Here is a 25,371-nt window from a genome sequence, read left to right as displayed (position 1 = left end):
AGAAGCCAAGAGTTAAAGCAGAGTTTTTTGGTTTTTTTTTTTAATCACATGAATATGGAGGCTATAGTGAGCCCCAAAGGCAGCACTTGAAATGTAAAGAAGACATACAGGCTAACACGTGCAGGGGTTCCTTACGCCACAATTTGGCTTTATTCATTTTTAGAATATCAACAAATTTGCAGTCATACAGGAAATAACTGGTAAAAGCAATGTGAACTTCAACCATAATGCGGCCAAAAAGAAATGAAATGCACCAAGCATCTGAACAGCAATGAGATTATGAGGCTGCAGTGCGTCAGGATCATTATAAATACAGCTAAACTTTAAGCTGAGGCTCATAGACATAATCTGACACCATCTTATTCATTTTATTGTGGTTAAATGATCTCCTTCTGGTAAACTCTCATGACTTACATGAGTTAAAATACTAATTTGGCTGGAAGAGTATAGATAAAGTAGGCAGAAGACAATGATATGACATTTACAAGAATATTAAACATGGTAATAAATTTGCCTTCTTACCATCAAGAAACAATGTAGATCAGTGCTCCCTTGTCTGATTGTCTACCTTTCTTTGTGCTTTAATACAAGGGGACTTGTCGCTACAAGTTTAATGATCGTTTGTGATACCTGGAAAAACTATTATGAGGTCTTTCTCCGCCCACTCTCACAGTGAGAAGGCACCCCTCGCTTCCTGAGCAGGGGCCACAGACTGACCTCCAGAGATTCATCACCTCTCAAGATACATATCCAAATCTGCAGCTCCTATTGCTGAAATATCTCCATGCAAAATCTATTTTCCTCTTCCTGAGCAGAATTTTTGTATACATTTATCAATGCTTTATTTCTTTACTCTTTTTTGCACAATGTCTTTAATGGAAGCTGAACTGTCTTTTTTTTTTTGTCCGTTTGGTGGTTAGATTGGAATTCTAGCGATGTAGAAGAAAAAAAAATAAATAAATGTTCAGCAGTCCAGGCTGAGAATAAAGGAGCGGACAGCATGTCCTTCAGTCTTGCATTAGCATTTCTCTCCAGTTGAAACTGTGATTTGGTCCATGTGTCAGAGGCAGGATGGGTGGGTCGACCAGCTGCCACACCCCTGTCTCTCCCAGCTCCTCACAAGCACAAAACCCCAAGTAAGGAATCTGTAAAAAGAGGAGACAGATGTTCTTCCAATCAAAGGGGAATTTGTGAAAACTGAAGGGGATTGAGTGGAAATGAAAGCACCACTGGAGCTGAAGCAAAGAGCTGACCTTTCTGACAACTTGGACGAAGTCCTTGGAGTTTTGGGGGGTGAGGCCTTGGATCTGACGCGTGCAGGCCTCTAGGGAGGAAGCGTGGGCCACAATCAGGACCGTGTTTCCTGTGTGAAAGAGGTAGAGAATTTAGAAACACATACCATGAATGCTGCCAGCATACTTCAGAGTGTGGAGTCAGCAGCTGCTGACATGAAGAGCTTATATAGTTCAAAATAAGAAGACATTTATCATAGTCGATACAGGCCGGGTTACATTTTTTCAAGCTTTTTAGCAGCACATTAAGACAATAACATTTAGAGCAATGCTCATAAAAGACAATAACGCATATTTAAAAAATAAATAAATAAATAAATTACATTTTCAGTGTCATACTCACCCAGATTTTTGCACTCTGTCAAGATTTCTCGGGTCACTTGGAAGCTCCTGCTGATATAGGTGTCATAGGACTCGGATACTGCCAATTTACTTATGGAGATGTGAGGTCTAAAAGCAGACAGGCGGTTACAAGTAAAGAAAGTTGTGGTCTTCAGATAAAGATGCTGCCCATCAGAGTTGCTCAATACCTGTATGTTGTGTCAACACTCAGGTTTGCAGCGGTCAGATCAGCCGGAGGGATCCAGGTGGGTAAACACGTGCCTGAAACCCATTTGGTCCATTCAAACAAGCCAGGCTCCACACGGATCTTTGTCTTTCCCTCCTGCTGGAGACCTGACACAGAGAAAGAAGGTGTGTGTAAAGAGCTGCTCTTTCAGATATTCTTTTTACTGTTGTCACACTGTCCGCTAATTCAAAATCACAGATTTCATGTGTTTAAAGGTTTAGAGAAATTAAATATTTTCTTCCACTTGTAGAAACTGAATGGGAAAAAACACATGTAAAAAACAGAAGAGGATGGGAAAAAAATGTGCAACCACAGAGCAGTGAACAAACAAAAACATTTACACATCTGGGCGCAAATGATCATGATGGGAAGGGAAGCAGGAAGACAGGCCAAGTGCAGGACTCTTGAGGCACTGCAAACATTATGATTAGCTTTTTTTAATTTAAAATACACAAAGAGAAGAAGAAAAAAACATTTAAGCACCAAAAGTTTAAAAATCTTAAATAACATTTAGATTACATCTAAATAGATGGATCTATAATACAGAAAAAGGTAAACAAACATGGGCTGCACGGTGGCGCTGTGGTTAGCGCTCTTGCCTCACAGCGAAAAGGCCCCGGTTCGACTCCCGGCTGGGACCTTTCTGTGTGGAGTTTGCATGTTCTCCCCGTGCATGCGTGGGTTTTCACCGGGGACTCCGGCTTCCTCCCACCATCCAAAAAAACATGCTTCATGGGTTAATTGGTGACTCTAAATTGCCCCTAGGTGTGGATGTGAGAGTGAATGTGTGTGTGATTGAGGCCCTGCGACAGACTGGCGACCTGTCCAGGGTGTACCCCGCCTTCGCCCATCAGTAGCCGGGATAGGCTCCGGCACCCCTGCGACCCCGAAAGGGAAGAAGCGGTCAAGAAGATGGATGGATGGATGGTAAACAAACATAAAATAAGTAACAAAAACATGAGCAAGCAGTAAAACAGATTTTCATGTAGAAAATTCTCAAGAACTGATATTTTACTAATATTTTGCTAAAATACATAGGTAGGTGGGGTTATATCGTAAAGGGAGCGCAGGTACCTACACATTCTCACTCCCAGCTCGTCATATATTGATGTATGGCTCAGGCCCCTTCCATGTCACTTTTTGGGAGTCACCAACTTGTCGATTTTTGACGTGCTGGCTGTTCCCATTAACTCACAGGTTGGGGTACCTGTTATCTGTCTGCGTCCCAAAGGTTGGGGACCTGTGACTCGCACATGCAATTTTTCCCTTTCTGTGGCCCGGAAACAAGCAGCACTCGGACTGGTATGTGTTCGTGGCCTGGAGTTTGGGGACCCTTGATTTAATGGGAACAACCAGCTCATCAAAAAACAACAAGTCGGGGATGCCAAAAACTTCAAAAAGTATACCGGAGGGGTCGCAAACCAAACTTCCATTTATGACAAGTTGGGAATAAGAATGCGTTGGTCTTGCTGTTCCCTTGTAGCTCATGCAGTCACATTAAGAGACGACATGAAACTAAAATTTAACATTGGGGTGCGTGTGGTAAGTGTATTGTGAAGTATTTGTAAGAATAATGTAAGTTTCATGCACTTATGACGAACAGGTGAAGGTGTCTTTCGGTGGCCTTATTCCAAACTCCAGTCTTTAGTAAGGTGTGAGTACTGGTCCCTTACTGATGGCACTCAAATAATGCCCGAATGCGGTGTGCATGTGATACTCAAGTGCCTGTAGGACACCTGTAAACTACCCACACTAACTACACTGTCTAATTTACTTATTTCTAACAGTTGGAGCGCAAGTATGGAACGCGCATAGAACCTGCACTTATCACCTGAACAGCACTAATCTGACCCTTGTGCAATGTCAGGGTTTGAGGGGCTTGAAAGAAAACAGGCCTGCGTCTCAGTTAATTCAACATGTTACACATGTGTTTGCTATGGCTTGACCTAAAAACATGTGATGAACATCTTCCCTATCATCGAGTGCTCCACGATTTTAAAATTGCAATTTTTTGACCTGTATCCTACCGTAAGGGTAGTTGTGACAAAGTTGTAAGGAAGATTTCAAACATACAACTAGAAAAATTGCATTACATGTGATAATGCTAGTGTGAATACTTTTTGTTGAAAGTAGTCGCTGGAGATGCCAAAGCTTTTACTGAAAATAGTGAAACTGTTTGCAAATTATTACATTTGCTAAAAGACTGGAACTTTGAAAGAGTGCTTAAGTTGACCTAAATTTCTGAAAATTTAGTTGCAAAATTGCTTAACAATCCCTAATATATGACAATTTTGATATTAGTGTGTATATTTAGTGTGCTGCTTAAATATGAGCTAAACTCCAAATTAGCCCAAAAAAGCTAGCTTCTTGCTTTAAAACTAGCTAAACTCCAAAATAGTCTAAAATTTCTTTGTACACTAAATTAGTCAGAAACGTTAACCTGTGGCCAAAATATTAGATAAACTCCAAATTAGCATAAAAAAACCTCAATAGATGCCAAATTAGCAAAAACAACAACAAACAAAAAGAAGCTAGCACATTGCTAACTTACTAGCTAAACTCCAAAACTGCCTAAAACTCCTCAGTAAGCCAAATCAGCCAAAAACGTTAGCCTGTTGCTAAAATATTAGGGTAAACTCCAAAATTTTTGAAAATTAATATTAAAGATTAAAACATAGCCCATGAATATATTTAAAGGCTTGTTGCTAATCTACTTAAATTTTTTTGAAATTTCAAGACTTTCTCGTTCGTTTCCTATGGGGCATATTTTGCTTAATATAATTTAAAAACTCTAAAGTAATGAATATCTAAAATACAAGCAGTAATGTCCTGAATAAGATGAATGTTTCCAAGATTGCTGGAATTGCCAAAAGTGTGATTGAGTTTTTACGAGCCAAAAAATTTACAGAAAGGAGCAGGAGAGTCACCACAGTGTGAATGCTTACTAGCATTCATACTATTACAACCTTGAAAGCATTGAAGCAGCTAAACTTTACCTGACTCTTCACATCAACTTATGATCAGAAGGTAAGTTCTCACCCTGCAGGATGTGCTGAGCAGTTTGGATGCAGCGAAGAGAAGGAGAGCAGTAAACAAAGTCTATGTTGGTGTGGCTCTCAAGCAGGGCTTCACCTGAGACACGCAAAAGCACAAGGTGAATCTGCAGGTAAATCAAAACCTCTCCACTGTATTTTGTGAACTTCACAAGAAGTGTCCATACTGACCTACGAGACGTGCCTGGGTGGAGCCAAAGACAGTGATGGGGCAGTCTTTCTCATAGTCTTTGTGTCCATTGCTTCTTGCTGGCAGGCTGACCGGCATGTTGAGATTAGAGCGGATGTATCGACCTGCATGTCACAGATGAGAGCCTTACGCAGGAAGAACAGATCAAAGTCATCAAAAGTAATCTGCTCTGCTTGCTGACCTTTGGAGTCAAAGCACTGAGTGACCCAGTGTTTGCCAAACACCACGTCCATCCTTTCACCGTGGCGACACACAAACAGCCTCATCTTGGACAAGGAGGGCTGACAACCTGGTCTTGACACCTAAGATTGATTTTAAAACCATGAAGCGACTGCAGAAAGTCTATTCAGTAGATTGTATTTTTCATGATGTACCTGTAAAGGAGGACAGAGGCCTGAGAGGCCGGAAGGATCCATTAAACTGTCGAACAGGCTGTCATTTAGGTGTCCGTCGAATAACAGCCCACTCACAGTGGTACCAGAGGTAGATGGAGAGGCACAGTTGAGAAAGGAGTGAGACCTGTCAATCAAATGGAGCTTTTTTCAGCTTTAAATGTGACTCAGCCATGGTCTGTACTTGCTCTGAGTGCTGCCATTTTTTTTTTTCTTACCCATGGACAACCCACGTGTCGGACTCATCGGCACGACTAACGTAGTTCTCGGGGAGTAGACCAGACAGCCCTGTGCCTAGCGAAGTGCCATACACCCAGCCCTCACTGGCAGTGCTCTGCTCCACCGGAGACATAAAGATGAAGTCTCCCTGCAACAGCTCCAACTCGTCATCGTTCTGAGGCACATACGGGTACATGACTTGCAGCGTCTACAGGGAGCAGATGGAAAACAGCATTTAAAAGAGGATTTTCCTACAGCGAGCAGACTGTAGAGAACAGGTAATGTTTACCTCATGGTTGGCAAAGCGGATGTCCCTGGACAGGAGCACAGCCAGCCAGTCACAGCCTGCAGACGCATCCACGTTTTTGGCCAACTTCTCCAAAGCCGGGAGGTGACTGGCTTGAAAGTGGTACGCCAACGTGACGTGAAGTTGCTTCTTATGCGGCTCCACATGAACATCTGGATGAGGTTGGAGAACAAATGTTTACATATTTCATATTTGTTTTTTTTCCAAATGACAGTATTCACAAACTATCAATAAATGATAACCACAAATGCCTTATTCAGCTGCTTCACTGGCCTCAGTTTTGCCCCTAATGACCTCCTACGCACCACTCCAGTGGTTACTAATCTTTAGTTTCTACACAAACACACTCGCCAAACTGACTAATATGACAATAATTTAGAAGGATTGTTTTTTTTTTTATATTAAATGAATTCTTGATCAAATTTGAGATTTTTTTGTGTCGTCCTGCTGAATGTCCAGTCATGCCAGAGTTTGAGCTCCCTCACAGATGGCACAGCGTTTTCCTCTTGGCTTTCCTCACACATGGCTGACTCCATCTCCCTCCTCACACTGCTGGTTTCTAGCGCCAAAGGAAGCAAAGCAGCAGGGTGTTCTTCTCAGCATATTCTTCAGTCTTCCTTTTCCAGACACATCACATATCCAGAGGCCTGAGAAATCCCAGTTTTGTTACATGGTTCCATGAGCTTTGAGTTTACAGGAGCAGACTTGTCTTTTTATTAAGCTCAGTAGTGTTGTGTGACTTGGAGATTAGTTTGGGATGTCTCTTTGTCCAACTACAGACATTTTTCCAATCACTAAAGCATTTTTGTCCACTAGCCTTTTTGGGAACTATTAGCTGCTTTCACACCACCACTTGCCCTGCCTCTGAGGCATCTGTACTCATCACTGCTGCAATGAGGGCAACAGCTCCACAACTGCACGACATTTTGTTGCTCGTCTTATTCAGTGTTGATCACAGAGTTGAAAGGACGACGAAGACCAACAAACAATCACAGTTCTTCTCACCTGATACCATTCTTAAAAACAAATCAGATAACTGATTAAAGCATGCAGATCTGGATTTTCTGAGGACCACACTTCCCAAATCTGTTTTAGGTATTTTCTTTTTCCCAGTTTTCTGATTTTTGTGGACATTTAAAGGGCAGATTATTACAGTCCAGATCACACAGCAGTTTTTCTGTGTAAAGTTGTATTCAAACTTAAGCATTCAATCAACCTTGTTGCTAAAGCCCTTTCACACTAATGTGTTTCACAAATACTCGTCCTTTATCATTAAACCAGACTTCCAGCTGTTGAGAGCATTTAATATCAATGCAAAGCCTGAATACTTTAAACTATTCTATTAATTTTTGCTTGATTAATGTAAAACAAAGACTACAATATACTGTTGATCATTTATTAAATGAATCTAAAAGAGGTACAAAAAAAAAATACTCATGAAAATGTTTACAGTGTATTTTTATTACAGTAAATAAATTAATATAGTCTTAATTTAGGTAATGTAGATATTCACATACCTGATATTGTATGCGTTTGTTTCTGTTTTAGCATTTTTGTTTAAGTTGCTTGAAATGAAGCAATTCCAAATCCAATTGCATGCAAGATTAAATGAAAATAATCTAAAAATATTTTTATTTTAAAACTATATTTAAAAAATGTGTTCCTGAAACTGGACAACTATGTTTTACCAAGCAGACTCAAATAAATATTTTAATTGAAGATGTCTGAATTTTCCTTAATGTAAATGTATATATATATATATATATATTATGTGTGAAGATAATGTTGTAGGAATTCCCTGTAGCATGTAGACCCAACAGCATCAACGCGTCTGAAAGCCTAACCTGCTTTGGAAGCTGCTTCAGTGGCAAAATCAGCAGCGAAAGTCTTCAGCATCTCAGCAATCTGCTCCTCCACAAACAGGCCGATGAAGGTGGAGGAGGTGTAGAGCTCCAGGGGGAGGGGCATACGTATGCGACCCTTCCACTTGGTCACGGTGTTCTGGAGGGCGTCGGACAGAGCGTCCACTTTCTCGTCAGCGCACTGAAGGAGGCAGAGACCGCAAAACAAGAAGGTAAGCTTAATTACTGGAACCGAGAATGCTGCAAAATGAGGGACCTCGTTTTGGTCTCTCATCACACAACTAACCATGAAGAACTGACAGAGGGTGATGTGAGGAAAGATGTTGTGAGCCTTGTTCTTGCCACAGGAAAGGCGAGATTGCTTCCAGAAGTTGTTGAGCTGCTGAAGCAGCGGCCCACTGGGTCGCAAGTAGAGCACATACTCTCTTGGCAGAGTGTCATCCAGGAAAGGGTCGTCCAAGTGTGAGAATAGCCTGAAGGAGTCAAAGGGGAAATGACAAAAAAAACAAAAAAATCATTACCACAACTGTCCAGCAGAGGGCAGAGATGCTACAACTGCAGTGACATCAAAATAACCTAAAACAAGGTTAGTTTATGTTTACCATAAAAATACCTAGCATCCGGTTTCCTGTTAGCAATTAACTAGGAGGAAGAGTGTGAGTGGATGTTGCTCTCACCAGTCGCAGGCAGCCTGGACATTTTTGCCTCCTGTTGAAACTAAAGCTTTCAGGCTGCAAAAAAAAGGAAGAGAAAAGGAGATCATAGCTCAGTCACAAAATCAATACGCTCTCTTCCGGACTCGGTTCATGTTGAGGAGGCTGTAGTTCTGCCACGTGACAGAGAACAAAGACGAAATATGTTGAGGAAGCTCTGAAAACTGAGCACACAAAAATTCCCGACAGATGTTCATTCATAAGTAAAGCTTGCACTGTCCATCTGAAACAGGATAAATATTAGAAATGACAAAGAAATGTGACTCCTCTTCTAATCTGTTTTTGTAGACAAAAACTCACTGAATCCGAGCCAGATTTTAATACAAGAAGCTCCATGCATAATTTAAGGATGACCACTGTGGTGAATGACAAACACGTTTTGGAGCAGACCAGCTCACAGATTACCTTAATAATTCATTTTCTCAGCAGTCATGCATCATGAAATATACACCATCTGCCTATATGATGCTGGAGGACGTTTTTTTTTTAAAGTACATGAATCCAAAAAAAAAACGTTTTTGGTTTTTCTTGGTCATTCTCTCAGATCCTGAGAACATAGGAGAAGAACATCTCCCCCCCCCACAGAAATCCTCCACTCATAATGATACTACCATTGCCGTGTTCGGAGGCTGGGATGGCTGTATTAGCACTCATCCTTGCATAACAGAGTAGTGTTTACTTTTTTTGGTCTGATTTTTCATCTTAAAGTTCAGAAAGCAACAAAAGGAGCATCAGGAAAAAATAAACAGATTTCATTTAAACTTGATGGTATTTTTATTATTTCAATAGTTCTGTATGAAACGGGCCTCCCAAGTCTTTCATTATGACAGTTTTATCTCAGTTCCATCAAGTCATGAAGAAGTATCACCTGACCTTTAAAATACACGCCAATACACTCCTGTGAGTAAAACTTTACCAAATATTTAATGGCGAACCCAGATAGATACACACAGTATACATGTTTAATTAAACTCCACCAGCTCGCCCCAGCATGCTCCAGTTCCCACACTTGATGTTGACCCAGAAAAAAACAAAAGGAGCTGGGAACATAAAGGAATAAACTCAATGGATGGCATCCGGACAGTGTGTACAAAAAAAACTTTTCATTTTTTTAAGCCTGTGAATAAGCTACAAGGTACCAGAGGTGAACACACCAAAATAAATTGATTTAATTTAAGTACATGGACAGCAGCTGCTGGATTTACAAACCAAACTGGGTTTTACTAAAGCGTAGATGAGCTGCAAGAGAAAAAGACTAAAAGATGAACAAAAAAAATAATAATCAAAAGCAAAACTATTTTTGAATTCTACCAGGTGTGAAAATACTGAAGAACAAAGTCAATGAAGCAATTGTCAAAATATAGTCATCATAAAAACCCCAACATTTAGACAGATAGTACATTCTAGTTTTCATAAAAACAAATTAAATTATTATTTTTTTTTAATTGAATGCTCTTTTTTATTTGGAAAAAAAAGAAAATTTTCATATCTTATCTGTGTCATTTCATTATTTCTGACTTCTTCACTTTTACTTTTGAAAAAAAAGAGGGCCTTCAAAATTCCTCTCGAGTGCTCAAAATCTAATTAGTGTCTTTTTATAAAACTCTCACAGTGAAGACGGTCTCTGAGGGGAATTGCACGCTGAAGTCACAGACCGACTTCTTTCTGTCAACCTTTGACACTTGCAGTTTTCCAAATATTGTGCACAACAGAAGGACAAACCTTTCATTTACAGTCTCATCTACTTTTGCTCTATAGTGACTGGATCTTTGGTGAATAATGAAAGACAGTGTCATGTGTTGTTATTTGGCTTACTTTGCTTTATGTGGAGTTTAACTCTAAACCAAACAACTCCATCTCCTTTCAGTTTAAGAGCATTATGTGGAAACAAAGCACAGCCTGGAGCCGACCAATCACCCATTCACTGACTATCCAAAGAAAGCCTTCAAAATAAAACCATGCTCTTTCTGAAGGATAATTGCACTGATGGAGATTTGTCTAAAAACAAGACTAAATATCAATAAGTTAACTGATCAAAATGAATGAGAAGTTCTGTGTCAGTGGAAAAAGCCATGATTAGGCTTCATTCAAAGTGTGAGGCAGCATTTCCATGTGTGACAACGCTGACAGTCATCACTGTGCAGCTCCAGTTCTCAGACTCAAGAGTTGTTTCTATATTTGCCCCACTGAGAGGGTTCAAGATCTGGCAGAGGCTCGGACCCCGACGAGGCCAAGAGGAGAGCCAAACCTGCTCCGTCCTAACAGATGGTTGATCTCCTACAGCGAGCCCACGGACACGTGCCTGAATTCATCCACAGCACATCAAACCTGCAGCGTCCTGTTCCCTCACACATTATTTCTAAATGGCCCTGTTACACAAAATCTTAATCCAAAAGCCATTTGTTGGCTCCAATCGTCTTATCCAAAGACTCCACCTTGTGCATGTGGAGGAGGGAGGAACAGGGATTTCTTCTGAGCAAGCACGGTGGGATTACAAGCAGATGTGACTGAGGTATTACTAAATCTAGTGCAAGCTAGAACACTGGACAGCTTACTTCGTATTTATGCGAGCTAACCTTTAGTGACACGAAATGATCAAAGTAGATCTAGAGCTGAAAGCCAAAAGATGAAACTGATGTAGATAAAGCAGCTATGCTGGACTGCAGCTTGTCTCTCAGGCTCAAAGTTAGCATTAACCTCATTCAGAGCACGAGCATTTCAGATGAAAAATGCTGCTTTTTTCAGGTTAGCCTTTCCCTCACATTGTGGTGTGCAGATCTTAACAGATATGACAATAGCAGAGATCAAAGGATAAAATAGTTATCAGGCAGTGCAGAGTGTCACAGCAAAACCGCTGTGAACTGGCAACTGCTAACGAACTATCAAAAAAAATATATATAAAAACTTTGTCTTTGGTAAAATGTAATATATTGAGTGGAGAGAAAGTTTCAGTGAAGTCATTTTTAAGGTCTGGAGTCATGCAAGACTTTTTCAGGCAAAAAATACAAACTATGTTTCTTGATGCAACAGTTACTGACCACTTTACACATGTCCAACTGCTCGCTAATGTAAATTTCTAATCAGCCAATCACATGGCAGTAACTCAATGCATTTAGGCATGGTCGAGACGATCTACTGCAGTTCAAACTGAGCATCAGAATGAGGAAGAACAATGATTCAAGTGACTTTGAATGTGGTGTGGTTGTTGGTGTCAGATGGGCTGGTCTGAGTATTTTAGAAACTGCTGATCTGCTGGGATTTTCACCCACAACCATCTAGAGTTTACAGAGAATAGTCAGACTGGTTCCAGCTGACAGAGAGTCAACAATAACTCAAATAACCACTGGTTATAACTGATGTCTGCAGAAGAGCATCTCTAAATGCACAACACGTTCAACCTTGAGGTAGATGGAATACAGCAGCAGAAAACCACACAAGGTGTCACTTCTGTCAGCTAAGAACAGGAAACTGAGGCTACATTTCACACAGGCTCACACGGATGAGTCTCTATTTCTGCTCCAACATTCAGATGCTAGTGTCAGAATTTAGCGTCAACAACTTGAAAACATGGATCCATCCTGCCTTGTGTCAACGGCAGGTAGTGGTATAATGGTGTGGGTGGTAATTTCTTGGCACACTTTGGGCCCTTTAGTACCAATTGAGCATCATTACAACACCACAGCCTACCCAAGTATTGCTGTTGACCATGTCCATCCCTTTATGAGCACTGTATACCATCTTCTGGTGCTACTTCCACCAGGAGAAAGCCCATTTCATAAAGCTGGAATCGTCCCAGACTAGTTTCCTGAACATGACAATCTGTTCACTAGACTCAAATGACCTCCACAGTCACCAGATCTCAACCCAATAGATCACCTTTAAGATGAAGTGGAACGGGAGATCGGCATCATGGATGTTCAGCCGACAAATCCCTAGCAACTGTGTGATGCTCTCATGTTAATATGGACCAAACTCTGAGGAATGTTTCAAGTACCTTGTTGAATCTATACCACCAAGGACTAAGGCAGTTCTGAAGGCTAAAGGGGGTCGAACCCAGTACTAACAAGGTATACCTGATAAATCGGCCGGTAAGTGTATTAAGTTTAATATACATGGAACGCCCCAATTATTGAAAACTGACATCGACCACAGGAAACCGTTTGTTAACTTCCGACGATATTATTATTAATAGTATTTGAAGTTGTAGTGATGATAGTCAAGGTTGGCTTACACAGAGTGTTGTTAGCCTGCATGCCATCTGTGTCTGCTGTGTACCAGAGGTTCAAGAGTTTCATTCAGTAAAATATCAGATAGATGGAGAGCAGTGGTAACCAAGCAGCACAGACCGCCTGCTGCACAACTCAGGCAGCTTCAGCCATTTTCCATCTGCCAAATAATGACTCCGTTCATCAGTTTCCTTCTTAATGTGTGAATAATTAGATGTTCAAAAGTTTGATCTCTTTAAAAGGGAACAGAGCAGGACGCCTGAACTGAGAGTTCACCCTGGTTTCCAAGATTTTGTCCATAATGCCATCTATGTGAAAAGCTTATTCTAAGCTGAGCCTGCAGTATATTGCAGCTAAATCCAAACAACACATCTGTCACAACAGCATCAAGTCTCTCCATCTTACTGGAAGTACTCAAGGCCAGAAATGGTCAGTGAGTCGCAACTTTTTGAGCGGCAAGTTTTGGAATAATATGTACAGAAGGACAGCAAGTGAGAAGAACAAACAGCAGTCCCAGAGCGGGCTCGGGCATTTGGGATCGCCCAGAGGCTCATGCTCGTCATGCATTCATGGTGCAGTGGGATCACAAGTCAGCTTAACTCGTGAACTTGCTCATTTGTGCGAATCCGACTGAAACTGAGCAACAGCCAGTGCTCACTGATTAATAATTCTGCGGAGCACAAAGAAACGGACAGTTTGTATCCACCCAGTGCTCACAGAATGCAAAACAAAGACTGAATTAGTCTTTGTTTCTACTAGTGTGACAACCCAAACACCCAAGGGTGTGCAGCACAGCAGTATTACGCAAAACTACACTTACTACTGCTGCTGGATGACATGCTTCTTTTGTATTAATGATTTTTGCAATGATCAAACTCAAGGTTAAAGTTAGTGTGCGGCTGTTGAGATAAAGCTGCTCGCTCTTTAACCGTCTGCAATACAAACCATCTACTGTCTGTTGTGAGCTGACACCAAATACTCAAAAGCACATTCAAATCTTGATCGAGTCTGATTATCTAAATGTAAATCCAGCATTCCAACTGTTTAACTCGTGACCCTTGTTGCTCTGCTGATCTGACCTGCACTTTCATATTTAGATAAATGAGCTCAGAACATGTTGTAACCAGGAGAAAAAAACAAAAACCCAACTCCTCATGTGTATTCAAGTGTTGTAAGGAATTTGACTGTAAATGCAAAGTGTTGAATTTAACTTTTTGTTTTATAGTTTTTATTGCAAATTCTAGTTTTAGAAATAAACCTCAACTATTGAAAAATGAAGTTAAAAGTTACACTAAAAGTCAAAAAGCTATATTATGTTTCTCAGCGAGAGCTTTGTTGTTAAACTGCCTTTATTATTGAAAAGATAAAAGAAACTGCTAAAAAGTGTGAAATAGAGAAGCTTCTTTGGACAAAGAGGGTTTCTATCAGGAATACTGATAGTGGATGTTATTAGATGAGGGCTTTTACTTTATTTTCACGGGCGCTGGAGCTGCTGCAGGCGATATTGGAGGCAGCGTTCGAGTTCACCCACATACAGCGAGCATTCAGTTCCTCTTTTCCATATTTGACCCCATAACAGAGCAACATTCAGTCTGCCTCTTGCATGTTTGGCTGTCATACGTGTAAATAGTTCAGGCGGCTACAAAAATGAGATTTAACAGCGGGGGGTTTGAAAAAGTCGCATGTTTTTCATCAGTTAAAGAAAAGAGGAAACCATAAATTAACACAAATGCACACAAATGTATACACATGCTTTAAACATCTTACAGCTATGCTCTCCCAGGGGCCCTCCCCGACTGAGCTCTACACGCATGTCAACATTTCCGGTTTACAAGCCAATGGCCAGCCCACATTTTCAACTGCTTATCAACTAGCAGCACGGAGTAGGCTGTTCCTGCTCAACGCTTCACAGGACCAGAAAAAGAGCCCCCGTCAGCTGATCAAAGCCGCCGCAGGACTAAAACGTCCAGCACTGCTCACCCTAGCATGAGTATCAAACTTCACTCCTCAAGCTTTAGTGGTTTTGGGTCAAATCTACTCAAAATAGTAGTTAGTTTGACACCACAAGCATGGTCGGAGGTGTCTGCAAAACCTTAGTCCATTACAGCTGAAAGTCTTCCATTTGTACATGTAAATTTGACTTTTAATCGAGTTCTTTTTCCAATTTTTTCTTTTAATTCGACCTTCTTGATGTACCTGGTTGGTATTTTTTTCTGTAAAGTACTTTGAATTGTCTTCTGTCCATGTGGGAACATATTTTTTCATTTTTCCTTGAAGTTCCACTCCAGCTATATCTTGATTTATTGTGAATGTGCTCCCAGTGGTCTTTTGATTATGATTATGCTGTTTTAGGCTAAATCTAATAGCCTGTGTTGCTGATATCCCATCATCCTTGTGTTTACATTCACTCCTGCTAGTTTACAGCCCCTTACAAGCCTAAGATAACATTAGTGGTGCAACAAAAACAGCAAGCAATGTTGAAGCGATTCAGTTCTACAGTTTTGAGCCAGATGCCAACTCAGACGTTAACAGATCTATTTGTCTTCAAGTGGATGCATCAGAATTAGAGCAGTGTAGGGAGATTTTTGCCTGTCCATTTCAGTTTGTGTCACAACCGAGAGCTTTTTCCAAACAGCAGGATTTCATCTGCTCCTGATCCATTACGATTTGAATAAAGAAATTCTCAGAAAAGCAGTTTTAATCCTAAATTGTTTTTCATATGCCCTCCATCCTAAGAAAAATGCTACAATAACATGCTAAAAACACCATTTTCATTGGAGTGGGTCTTTAAGAAATAAAAACGTAAATATTGTAATATCTGTGGGTACCAGATGAGCCAACTTTTAATGTAAACATGCGTAGGACAGAACAAGGCTTCAGTATTTCTCTTATTTAGTAGAAACTGCCGTCTTTGACAGAAGGCCCTGCAATGACGTGATTGTCACAGGACCCTTTATGTCACTAAATATAGGAGAGAAGTACCACACAGAATGCAAAAATATTCGTCTAGATTAATGCCAAATTTCACAGCTTTTTTATTTTATTTTCTCAGCTGTTACTGCTTCAAGTACTTGAGTCAGATTTTAGTTACTTTATAGGCTTTTACTGTGACTTTGAAACAAGAAAACAGATGAAAAAAGTTAATTTTCTTTCTTCTAAACTATTTCCTGTATAAAGAATTGCTCTTTTAAAGACCCACTCTGATGAAAAACATGTTTTTGGAGTTTTTAACATGTTATTGTGGCATTTTTCAGATGATAGAGAAAAATTGACAAATTTAACAATTACAAATTTTAAGAAAATTTAGCTTAAAATTACATTTCTGAGTGTTTAAATTGATGTGAATCAAGAGCAGTTGAAAAAACTGTGTGAAAAAGAGCATATTTGTGACAATTCACTGGGGGGATCATTCTGATGTATTCATTTGTAGACTACTAGATCCTTGTACATCTTTGTTTTCCTCATCAGAGCTGGCTTGCTTTTGTTGACCGATAATGTGGGGTTGGGGGTTTTTAGGAGCTGTAAGCTAGTGGGAGAGTAACTAAACAGGAAGCTCTCAACAACAGGGAGGGCAAGGAGGGAGCAGAGTTGCTCCATGCCAAAAGGTCCTGCCCACAATTCAGAGGCAAATTTCAAATTAACTACTGATGCTCTATTAATAACAGGTTTCTTAATATTGGCTAAAAACTACATAACCCTAATTAAAAGACCACTGGGAATACTTTTAAAATAACTATGAGTGGGTTATTAAAGCTTATTCAAATTCAGAGGATGTTTTTCTGCCTGGTTTTATTATTGCGAGAGCCTACAAAGCGAAGGCCCGTCTGTTCTAGCATACATCTTCATGGGTTGGTTTTCAGTCAATATTCATCTTCGTTTTCCAACAACAGAAATTCAGAGTTGGTTGGTATTAAATATGTGGCGGTAATGAAGTCCTCAGTGAAATGTGGAGCAAACTCTTTAGAGGAGGAGTGAAACTAATGTAAGATATGTTTCTTTCAGCATGACCACTGAAGCCCAAAACCAGATAAGCAAAAACATCATAAATATGTAAATTTGCTGCCTCATCTGGCAGCGCTTGCAGATGATCGCAGTTGGTTTTGCACTGATAAAGAAAACTCTTAAGTTATAAACAGTCCAAATCTAAAGAAGCTCTTCAGACCTGTAAAGATGGACGGTAACTTTGGTAATGTGGTACATTTTGGATTGGATCACAGACTTGTGTTTTGGAACCGTCTTCTTTTCTTACACACTGATTTCCAGAGACACTTTTCCGGAGTTGATTTGTGCTCAGTCAGGACTGTGGAAGGGCGTGTGTCAAAATAAAAGCTGCTCGTGATAGCAGCCACTGAACTTCTGTGTGTGCGAGTAGAGGAAAAGGACGCTATTTTAGAATTATTTTTAGCACTTTGTGACATCAATGAAACGAGTCGGGAAAGCACAGGGCAAATGATTCACCATGAATACTGTATTTGGGGCAAAGTGTCCAAAGCATGATTCATCATGGAGCAAAGCAACAAAAACCAGGAGAAACACCTTATGGTTCTGGAATGGGAGAATCTTTTGAAATGCAGAATATTTTCATTGCGCTTCAGAGCTATTATTATAGGAAATGAGGTAACGAACATCAGAAACTCAGTATAGTATAAGTCACAGTTTTTTTTCATAGTTTAGCCAGGGGTTCGACTTACTAAAGAGCAACTTATTTGTGATTTTGTTTAGTTTTTTACATAAGTAGGCTCAAATATCCATTATTTTCCCCAATAAAAAACTGTTGCCGTTTAGCAAGGTGTATAATATCAGTATTTGCTACAGACAGTGCCAGAAGAAGAAGTGTGGTCCAAAAAAACATGGAGGAGAATCTGATGTTTTCCTCCTAAGCGTTGATAATTTTCTTATTTGCATCGGAACATTATTATTTTTGTTTTTATTTTTGTGCCCTCGAACTAATGCAGAACAGAAAGTCATCCAACTGGGTCACAGGAGAGATGAAAGAACAGGTTAAAGTGCCATCATTTAGCCACACCTCCTGCAGTATAAAAAGTAACGATTGCTATAAAAACAGAAAAGACTAAAGGATCTCATCAGCCAGATATGAAGACATGAAAAACAATGATTTTTAGAACTTTTTAAAATAAATAAACCTGATGTCTCAATATCATCTGTGCCTTCTGTGCATTATAAATGAGACATACAGTCAATGCTTCCAAGTAGAGATGAGGCAAAAAACTTGATGGAAGCTTCTCCCACATGACAGGTTTTATGAAAACCACTGAGCATCCAATTTGACCTAAGTCAAAAGAGGGAGTGGACCCAAATTTGATTCGTGTCAAAAAAATAAAAAAAAATGCAGTAGTCTGATGTGTGACTTACATTCAGTGTGAACGCAGTATTATGTTTAGATTGGTGGATTTGTTCTGAAACGTCAGACAACTTATACTCCTGAGCGACCTATGGTTTTCTTCTTTTGGATTAGACATTTTTCGCTCTTGCAACTTCTACTCCGCTGCAATTTATACTCCGGAAAATACAGTAACAGTCTATGTAAACATGCGTCAATGCGCATTTCAGGCTTCAGCGTTCAAAACTCTTGCATTCACGTGCCGCTACATAAGTTTTAAAGTCATTTTTTTGCACTCCACGCACAAAACGCACATCCATTGAATGAATCCATGTTAAAAGTTAAACCAGGTGAACTTTGACCCATCAGGGACTTGGACTTGGTAGTGACATATGGGTAACATCCTTTACAAAATGCTGAGGAGCCAACCTTTTGAAAATGGATTATTGATCATCATTGATTGGAATTACATGACCACAAGTCTTTCATATCAGACAAGAGCCATTAAAGAAAAAGCCTGGAGCATCACTTCAACATTTGAGCCTCCTCAACTGTGAGCACATGCGCTTGAATCGGGTAGCAATAGTCCAAGTGTGACCACCATATGATCAAAGTTCAAAAATGCCTTTTAAGCATGTTCTTGACATCACATTAGAACAGAATTAGAAATGGTTTATTTCAAGCAATCAAAAGAAAAAAGTAAATTCATGTGCAATACAATCAATAAACAGAAGTGTACATCTATAAAGACATGTCAAACACAGGATAGACACTAAGAAATTGCCTAAAAGGGGAGTGGGAGGAAACAAACATACATATATATATATATATATATATATATATATATATATATATAGAACCTATAACCTATATCCCACCATAGCTCGACCGGAGTGGGATTATATAAACTTGCGTACATTTCTATAATTCAAAGCAAATTAAATAAAATAAAATGTTGTGATCCCTTAAATGATGACTAGAAGCTCCTTTCAAAAAGGCCCAACTTCCTATTCAGTGCCAGTTAGTTAAAAAGTCCAACTTTAGACAAAAAAAGAAACCCATGTCCAGTCTGGTGTCCAAGCTTGTCTTTACACGTATTTCTTTGTCTCTGTTTGACTGAAACCCAGCAGCTTGAAGCAGAAATTCATCCAAAATACAAAAGATTAAATCAGTTTTAAGAAGCCTAATGAAGTTCAAAACATCAGCTTTCAGGTGTTTTTATTTACCCATTGAGCAAAGCAGCAGAAGTCTGAATGTCTAAGCCAAAAAAAATGTACTGCTTTGTTTGCTAAAAATCAGTCAGACAGCATCAGCGTAGTGTGAACTACCTTCTCAACTGACCACACGATAAAGGTCACAAGCAACCTCCGGAAATAAGCAACTTCCTCTTTGCAGTCTTGAACACTGGCTGGAAGTTTGCACTTTTTCTAGAGAATCAACATCTCATATTTTATGAAGAGATTAATGGAGACGTCACACCAATATATTCATTTGTGTAGAGTTTGAGCGTGTGTCACGTTTCTGCTGAGAAAGGGGTTATGAAACCCATGCAGGTATGGAAACAATGTACCACAGGCATCGCGAGCGCTCACTTCCTCCTAAGCTCATGAAAGCCTTCGCAGGCAAACAAAGTTTCAAGCTTAGCACTTATGAGTTTAGATAAGTTAGAAGAGTAACTGCAGAGAAACCACGGTGCCTTTGAAGTCTCTGGTTGAGAAGCATACTGGAAACATGGCGGCCGTTAGAGGAAGTTTTATCTCTATTGAAACGTGACAGACAGGGAACAAAGACAAATCTAAAATTACCCCAAATACTGAGAGTGTAAAGTCTGACTAGCACTTTCAACTCGGATCAATATTTTGGATTTGTTTAGGTTCTTAAACCTCTAAACAGAATAAGTTATCATTAACATTGTAAGACAAAAAAATAGTTTTTTTAGGACATCAAAGAGAACTTATTTTTCTTTCTTATACTGTTTTTTTTCTCAAAAGAGAAGAGAATTTTCCAAAGAAAAGCAAATTTTGAATGTATTTGCATGACCAAACTATTTGTCTGTAGATGTTGTTCACAAAGCCAATACAACCCTTCATTCTCCTTGTCTTTTATCTTCACTGTCACTACAATTTGCTTATAAAATTTCCGCTTCCCTCACTCATAACTGCAACCGTATGCCTGAGAGTAGATAACAATAATCTACAAGCATAGGTCCACATTCTGGATCACATTTAAATGAGCTTCCTTTACCGCCGCTCTTCTCATTTTATGCATGGCTGACTTGAAAAAAACCACAGACACAAAGGTGCTTCAAAATGTAAAAAAAAGTTTCTGAAAACATCATCCGTGTAGAAGAAATACAAAAAAGCCCTTATTAGGACAAGAAAGAAGCTCTTATTTCTCTGTGTTCAGCAAACAAAAAAATCATTTCACTGAAATTTGGTTTTACATGTCAGATAATGAAGCAACAACCCACTTCATACTGATTTTTACCACAGAAATGCCCCACAAAGACAATTATATTTGTAGTGAACGATACCGCCTTAAATCCTACAGCAGAATGGAGGAATGAGCTAGAAAAGAGGCTTTAAGTATTAATGCATCTATACTACAGGCAAAAGAGAAAACAGTCTTATAGACCCACTTGAATAAATATGGAGTGTTTTTGTGGCATTTCTTCTCATGATGGAGGACATACTGTATGTCCAAAAAAAAATGACAATCATGGGGATGTATTCAGACTGGACACATTTGTTTTTTTTTTAAAGTGAACCAGTTTAATTTTCCTGATTATCCAAAACAAAGTTTCAGTCCTGGGACCAGGAACCGCTCTCGGACCCTTCTTTAGAGGTGGTCTCACTTCGTTTCCAACCGGACTGAATTCGGAACGCTCTGAAATTTCTTAGTCTAAAAACAAAGCGGTCCAACAGCGAAGTACGTGGACCAAAATGGTCACCGTAGCCGGTTATTAGCAGACAAACGTGGAGCAACGATGCAACAGCAACTCATTCAAATATGGTTGGATGAATGCAGGCTCATTAAAACAACTTTTAACGTTATGACTCTGTTTTCCAGACAATTTATGTGTCATAACCACTTATTAACGGACCTTGTAGCTGTAGCGTCCCAAGCACCGCCTTGCAGTAGCCTATGCTTTCACCATATCAGAGCAGCAGTAAAAAAAATGTCGAACCTGACGTTCATACAGACATTCAAAATTAATCAGCAAAATAAAAAGTTTGAATAAGTGAGCAATCCTGGCAAACCGCAGCACCTCCATCTTTCTCTCTTTTTGTTTTGACCTGCCCCTGTAACTGCTGGCCAATGACAGAAGAGATATTTAGTCACGTGGTCTAGTTTACAAGTTTTGGTCCGGAACAGAAATCTCAGGTAGGCCATAGTCCAAATACAGACCAAATGTAAGGTTTAGGACTCGATCCAGAACAAATTAAGTGGACCCGGTCCGGAACAAAACAACATTTAATGAGAAAAACAGACGTGACTCTAGAAAAAGAAGGTTTTGATCCCAAACCAACAATTAACATCAACACCTGCCACCACTCTGACTTTCAGACTGAACCAGGTTTACAAAGATTATATTATCAGATCCAAACCAGCTCACAGCTTCAGATTAAAGGGCAGAAAAGGACAAAGGTGACCCGGCAAAAGTGACGGCGGTCTCTCAGACGGATCGGTTTCCAAAGATTGCTTCTGACCATCAGACGTAATCGGTGCGGAGAGACACTGCTGTCCATTCCCTGCCTATCTGGTTACTGCCGTCAGTTCTCGGACAGGTCAGCAGCAAACTTCCTTCAAATTTAAGCAGAAAGGTCATTTCTCTGTGTGCATGTGATTCATGCTTTCAGCTGCCTGAAAAACAAACCCTGAAACACAATGAATACTTTGTTCCCCGAGGCAGATCACTGATTTCACCATTATTCATTCTTGCTCACACACCACCAACATCTCGGAAGAAGTCTGACAACCGATTCCTCCATGTATCAGAAACTCAAAAGGGAAGCTACAGAAAAGTGACTAAGAACTAAAATGATTTGTGCATCATGGTCTTTTCTAAGTTGACCTCAAAGAGTTTCACTATTAAAGATAGAAGCAAAAAAAAACCTGCATCTGTCAGGTTAAAAGACTTCAATTGTTTTCCAGAGTTTGAAAAACTTCTAAATTACCATCTAATGTTTTTACAAAGGGGAATTAAAACAAAGAAGGTGAAACATGGTGCTCCAAAGCTAAAACAAAAGACAGTTGCTTCGTCTTTTATTTTAATACCACGGGAAACATTTTTTTTTAAACTGCACAACCAAAAAGGCTTTGGTGTTATTTAAACAACTGATGCTGTCCCGGACATTAAGAGGAGGAAAAGGTGAAATAAATGGATAACCAAATAGCAGATGTCTGAAACTTTCACATGAACTAACCCCCAAACAGATAAAAGGCTTGAGTCAAAAATACACTGATGAAGACACGATTTGCGCACCAATAAACACGACAGGCTGCAGAGTTACTGGTTAGAGATTACAGGGGTTAAAGAATCTCTTTCTATCTTTGAACAATGTCTGCATTTCAGACATAAAGTGAGATATTTTTACAGCCACTTTCAATTAGAGAACTAGAAATAGGATTTGCTTTTGAATATTGGACTCCTCTGCTTGTGGTAAAAATATCTGGGGCTGCCAGTAAATATAATAATAACTTAGAATAATTTTCACAAAAATGATGATAATCTCAATTATTTTTGCTAAATAACGAACTTGCTTCCATTACATGGGTGCATGTAGAGACTTATTTGACAGTTTTAATATGGTTAAAGGTATTCCCTTCTGTCCAAAAAGGTTAAAAACTGTAAAATTCAGAACACTTTAAGTTGTGGTAAATGGTGTATACTTATATAGCATTACTACCTTCTTAGAAGGCCCATAGTGCTCTACAGTTCCATTTTAATCGTGTTTTTTTGCTATAATAAGAGCTACTAGACTGCACAAAAAATGATCCACATTTGTGTATAAAAATTATTGTTAAAAAAATAAATAGTAATTCTGGGCCGCTATTGATACTGAAATGGTTTAATTGCTATTTGTTCTAGGTACAAAAAAAAAGGCCCACAGCAAATTATTACAAAACCTTGTGGTGTAAAGTGTACTTCTATACAGAAGTTATTACATTTTTAATAATTAGCTCTGACCAATAAATACTAGAAACAGGAAGAAAACACTGCCTTCTACTATTTTTTTTTTCTAATCATCAAATGTCCCACAGGCTTCAGGCAGGGGTCTGCAATGCTCGTTTCCTGGCAACTTCTTTGCTTGAGGATAGATGAAAGTGAGCACAGTCAGAAAACAAGGCCCACGCGAATAGGTTTTCATTAAAAAAATGAGAAAGAATCCACGAGAAGAAAACCATTCAGACCTTTTCTGTATTCACATCTACAGACAGTGTTTTGACTTGCAGTTATGCAACTCAGAGACCCAGTGATGAAAATCAAATACGGACAGTTTTGATTCCAATTAGTTTAGTTGTTTTTATAGTGAGAAATGAAAAGCCAAGTGAATTCAACTTTTAAGTTGAAATGCGTAAGCATATTTTAGGGTGGTCTGCACATAAGAAAAAAAGAAATGATCAATTTTATTTTAAATATTTTAAGAGACTTGGTGTTTGATGACTAAGCTTTTAAACAGCCTCCAAACATAAAAAACACAATTATTTCTGATTAATTTTTGCATAATTTGTGACTTTTAGAGAAACCCATCTTAAATGTTTTTACAGGCTTGTCAAAAGCTGATAAATAAAAGCTACAAGTATTTAATAGATACAAGTAATATTTTAAGTGGGACTCATGACAGAAGACTATCAGGTGAGCATCAGCTGTTGAAACATAGCCGACCGGAGAACACTCTGATCGGCAGAGGGTTTTTAAAGGATGAAGTGTGTGTTTGTGTTGGGACAGCTGTGCACTCACGCCCTGGTCTTGGGGAAGCCCATGGACAGCAGCACGTCCAGAGTAGACCCATGTTTGATGGTACTTGGCCGGTTCTGCCGCTGCCTCCGAGGAGTCACTTTGGCATACAGTTCCTCCTTCGCTGCCATGCCTCAATGCTCCATCCAAGCCTCGCCGCTTCTTTGATGTATTCTCATGTGTTAGAAATATCAAAAATAAAAATAAAGAAGTCGAACGGAAGCGGAAAACTATTTATCCAAGGTGACTCGGGATAAGCGGAAGCGCGCACAGTTCGTCAGACGCAGCGGGGAAACGAGCATGTTTGGGCTCCGGGATGGACGGCGCTGCCTTCTGCTGCTGCTGACGGCTCGCTCATGAAGTCACAGCACCGCGAGGCTCAGCCATGGAAGAAGTGACTTCTGCGCTCTCCGTCGACTTCCAGGCCGAGCTGAACCTATCCGGCTCCTGCCCGCCCCTCGCATTGGGTCCACTGAATGAGGAGGGGAAGAAAAAAAAATCAAATGCGGCGAACCATGTTTCGTTTATGAATGAACAAACGAGTTAACGGAGGTTTTAACTGGAAGACGTAAGGGCTCCAGCTGCGCGGGCGCCCCCTTCCGTTAAAGAGACAGTGCACTGTTTGAGTCTGGACAGGAAACTCGGGTGGGGTTTTAAAAAATGAAGAACGAAACTTAAAACAACGAGCTTGTTTTACGGGTAACCGTAATAATGAAAAAGTTCGTAATTAAATTGCGTGAGAGTTCGGAGGGAAAAGCACAACGGTGGGACAAAAAGTGCTCAGTGGAAATACTTGTTCACACTTCCGGTTTGTGAGGACGACGACATGCTGCGCATGCGCATTGCAGCGCAGCATCCGTTACCCCAGCAACGTGAAGTCATCTTGTTAAAGCATCTACTAGTACATTTAAGAATGAAATTAGATACATTTACGTTGTTACATTAATTTAAAAAATCTAAATAACATAAAAGGCCTACAACATTTTATTTTTTTAATCAAAATTTGTTCCAATTTGTTCTTATAATACAAAATATTTACCAGTGTGTAAACATAGGCAGACAATTGCTTAATAAGCTGCTTATTTAAACACATTAACTTCAAAATGTTATCTCCTTTGTTAAAAAAACTAAATGTTGTCACATTTGACTACAAATAGCTATCACTCTGCTATCCACATTTACATATCTGCATTAAGACGCAATGGGCTTTTACCAACATCTTTCAAGTTCACGCCCAAAACCGAAC

General features: G+C 39.6%; 1 protein-coding gene across 1 annotated transcript; it reads right to left on the bottom strand.

Annotated features, from left to right (window-relative positions):
- Positions 1-119: 119 nt before the first annotated feature.
- ubash3ba (ubiquitin associated and SH3 domain containing Ba) lies at positions 120-24,946 on the bottom strand. The gene is made up of 14 exons (XM_024266364.2): positions 24,129-24,946; positions 8,561-8,614; positions 8,170-8,356; positions 7,866-8,064; positions 6,004-6,173; positions 5,714-5,922; positions 5,478-5,622; positions 5,285-5,405; positions 5,085-5,207; positions 4,900-4,992; positions 1,823-1,967; positions 1,636-1,742; positions 1,254-1,363; positions 120-1,145 (listed from the first exon to the last, which is right to left on the bottom strand). Exons 1-14 carry the CDS (start codon positions 24,254-24,256, stop codon positions 1,008-1,010), a joined length of 1,929 nt encoding a protein of 642 aa, XP_024122132.1. The 5' UTR covers positions 24,257-24,946; the 3' UTR covers positions 120-1,007.
- Positions 24,947-25,371: the final 425 nt, after the last annotated feature.

Source organism: Oryzias melastigma, linkage group LG14, assembly GCF_002922805.2.
Source record: "Oryzias melastigma strain HK-1 linkage group LG14, ASM292280v2, whole genome shotgun sequence".
Taxonomy (NCBI): domain Eukaryota; kingdom Metazoa; phylum Chordata; class Actinopteri; order Beloniformes; family Adrianichthyidae; genus Oryzias; species Oryzias melastigma.
Note: the sequence above shows the minus strand (reverse complement) of the source record. Positions and strands in the feature narration are given on the sequence as shown.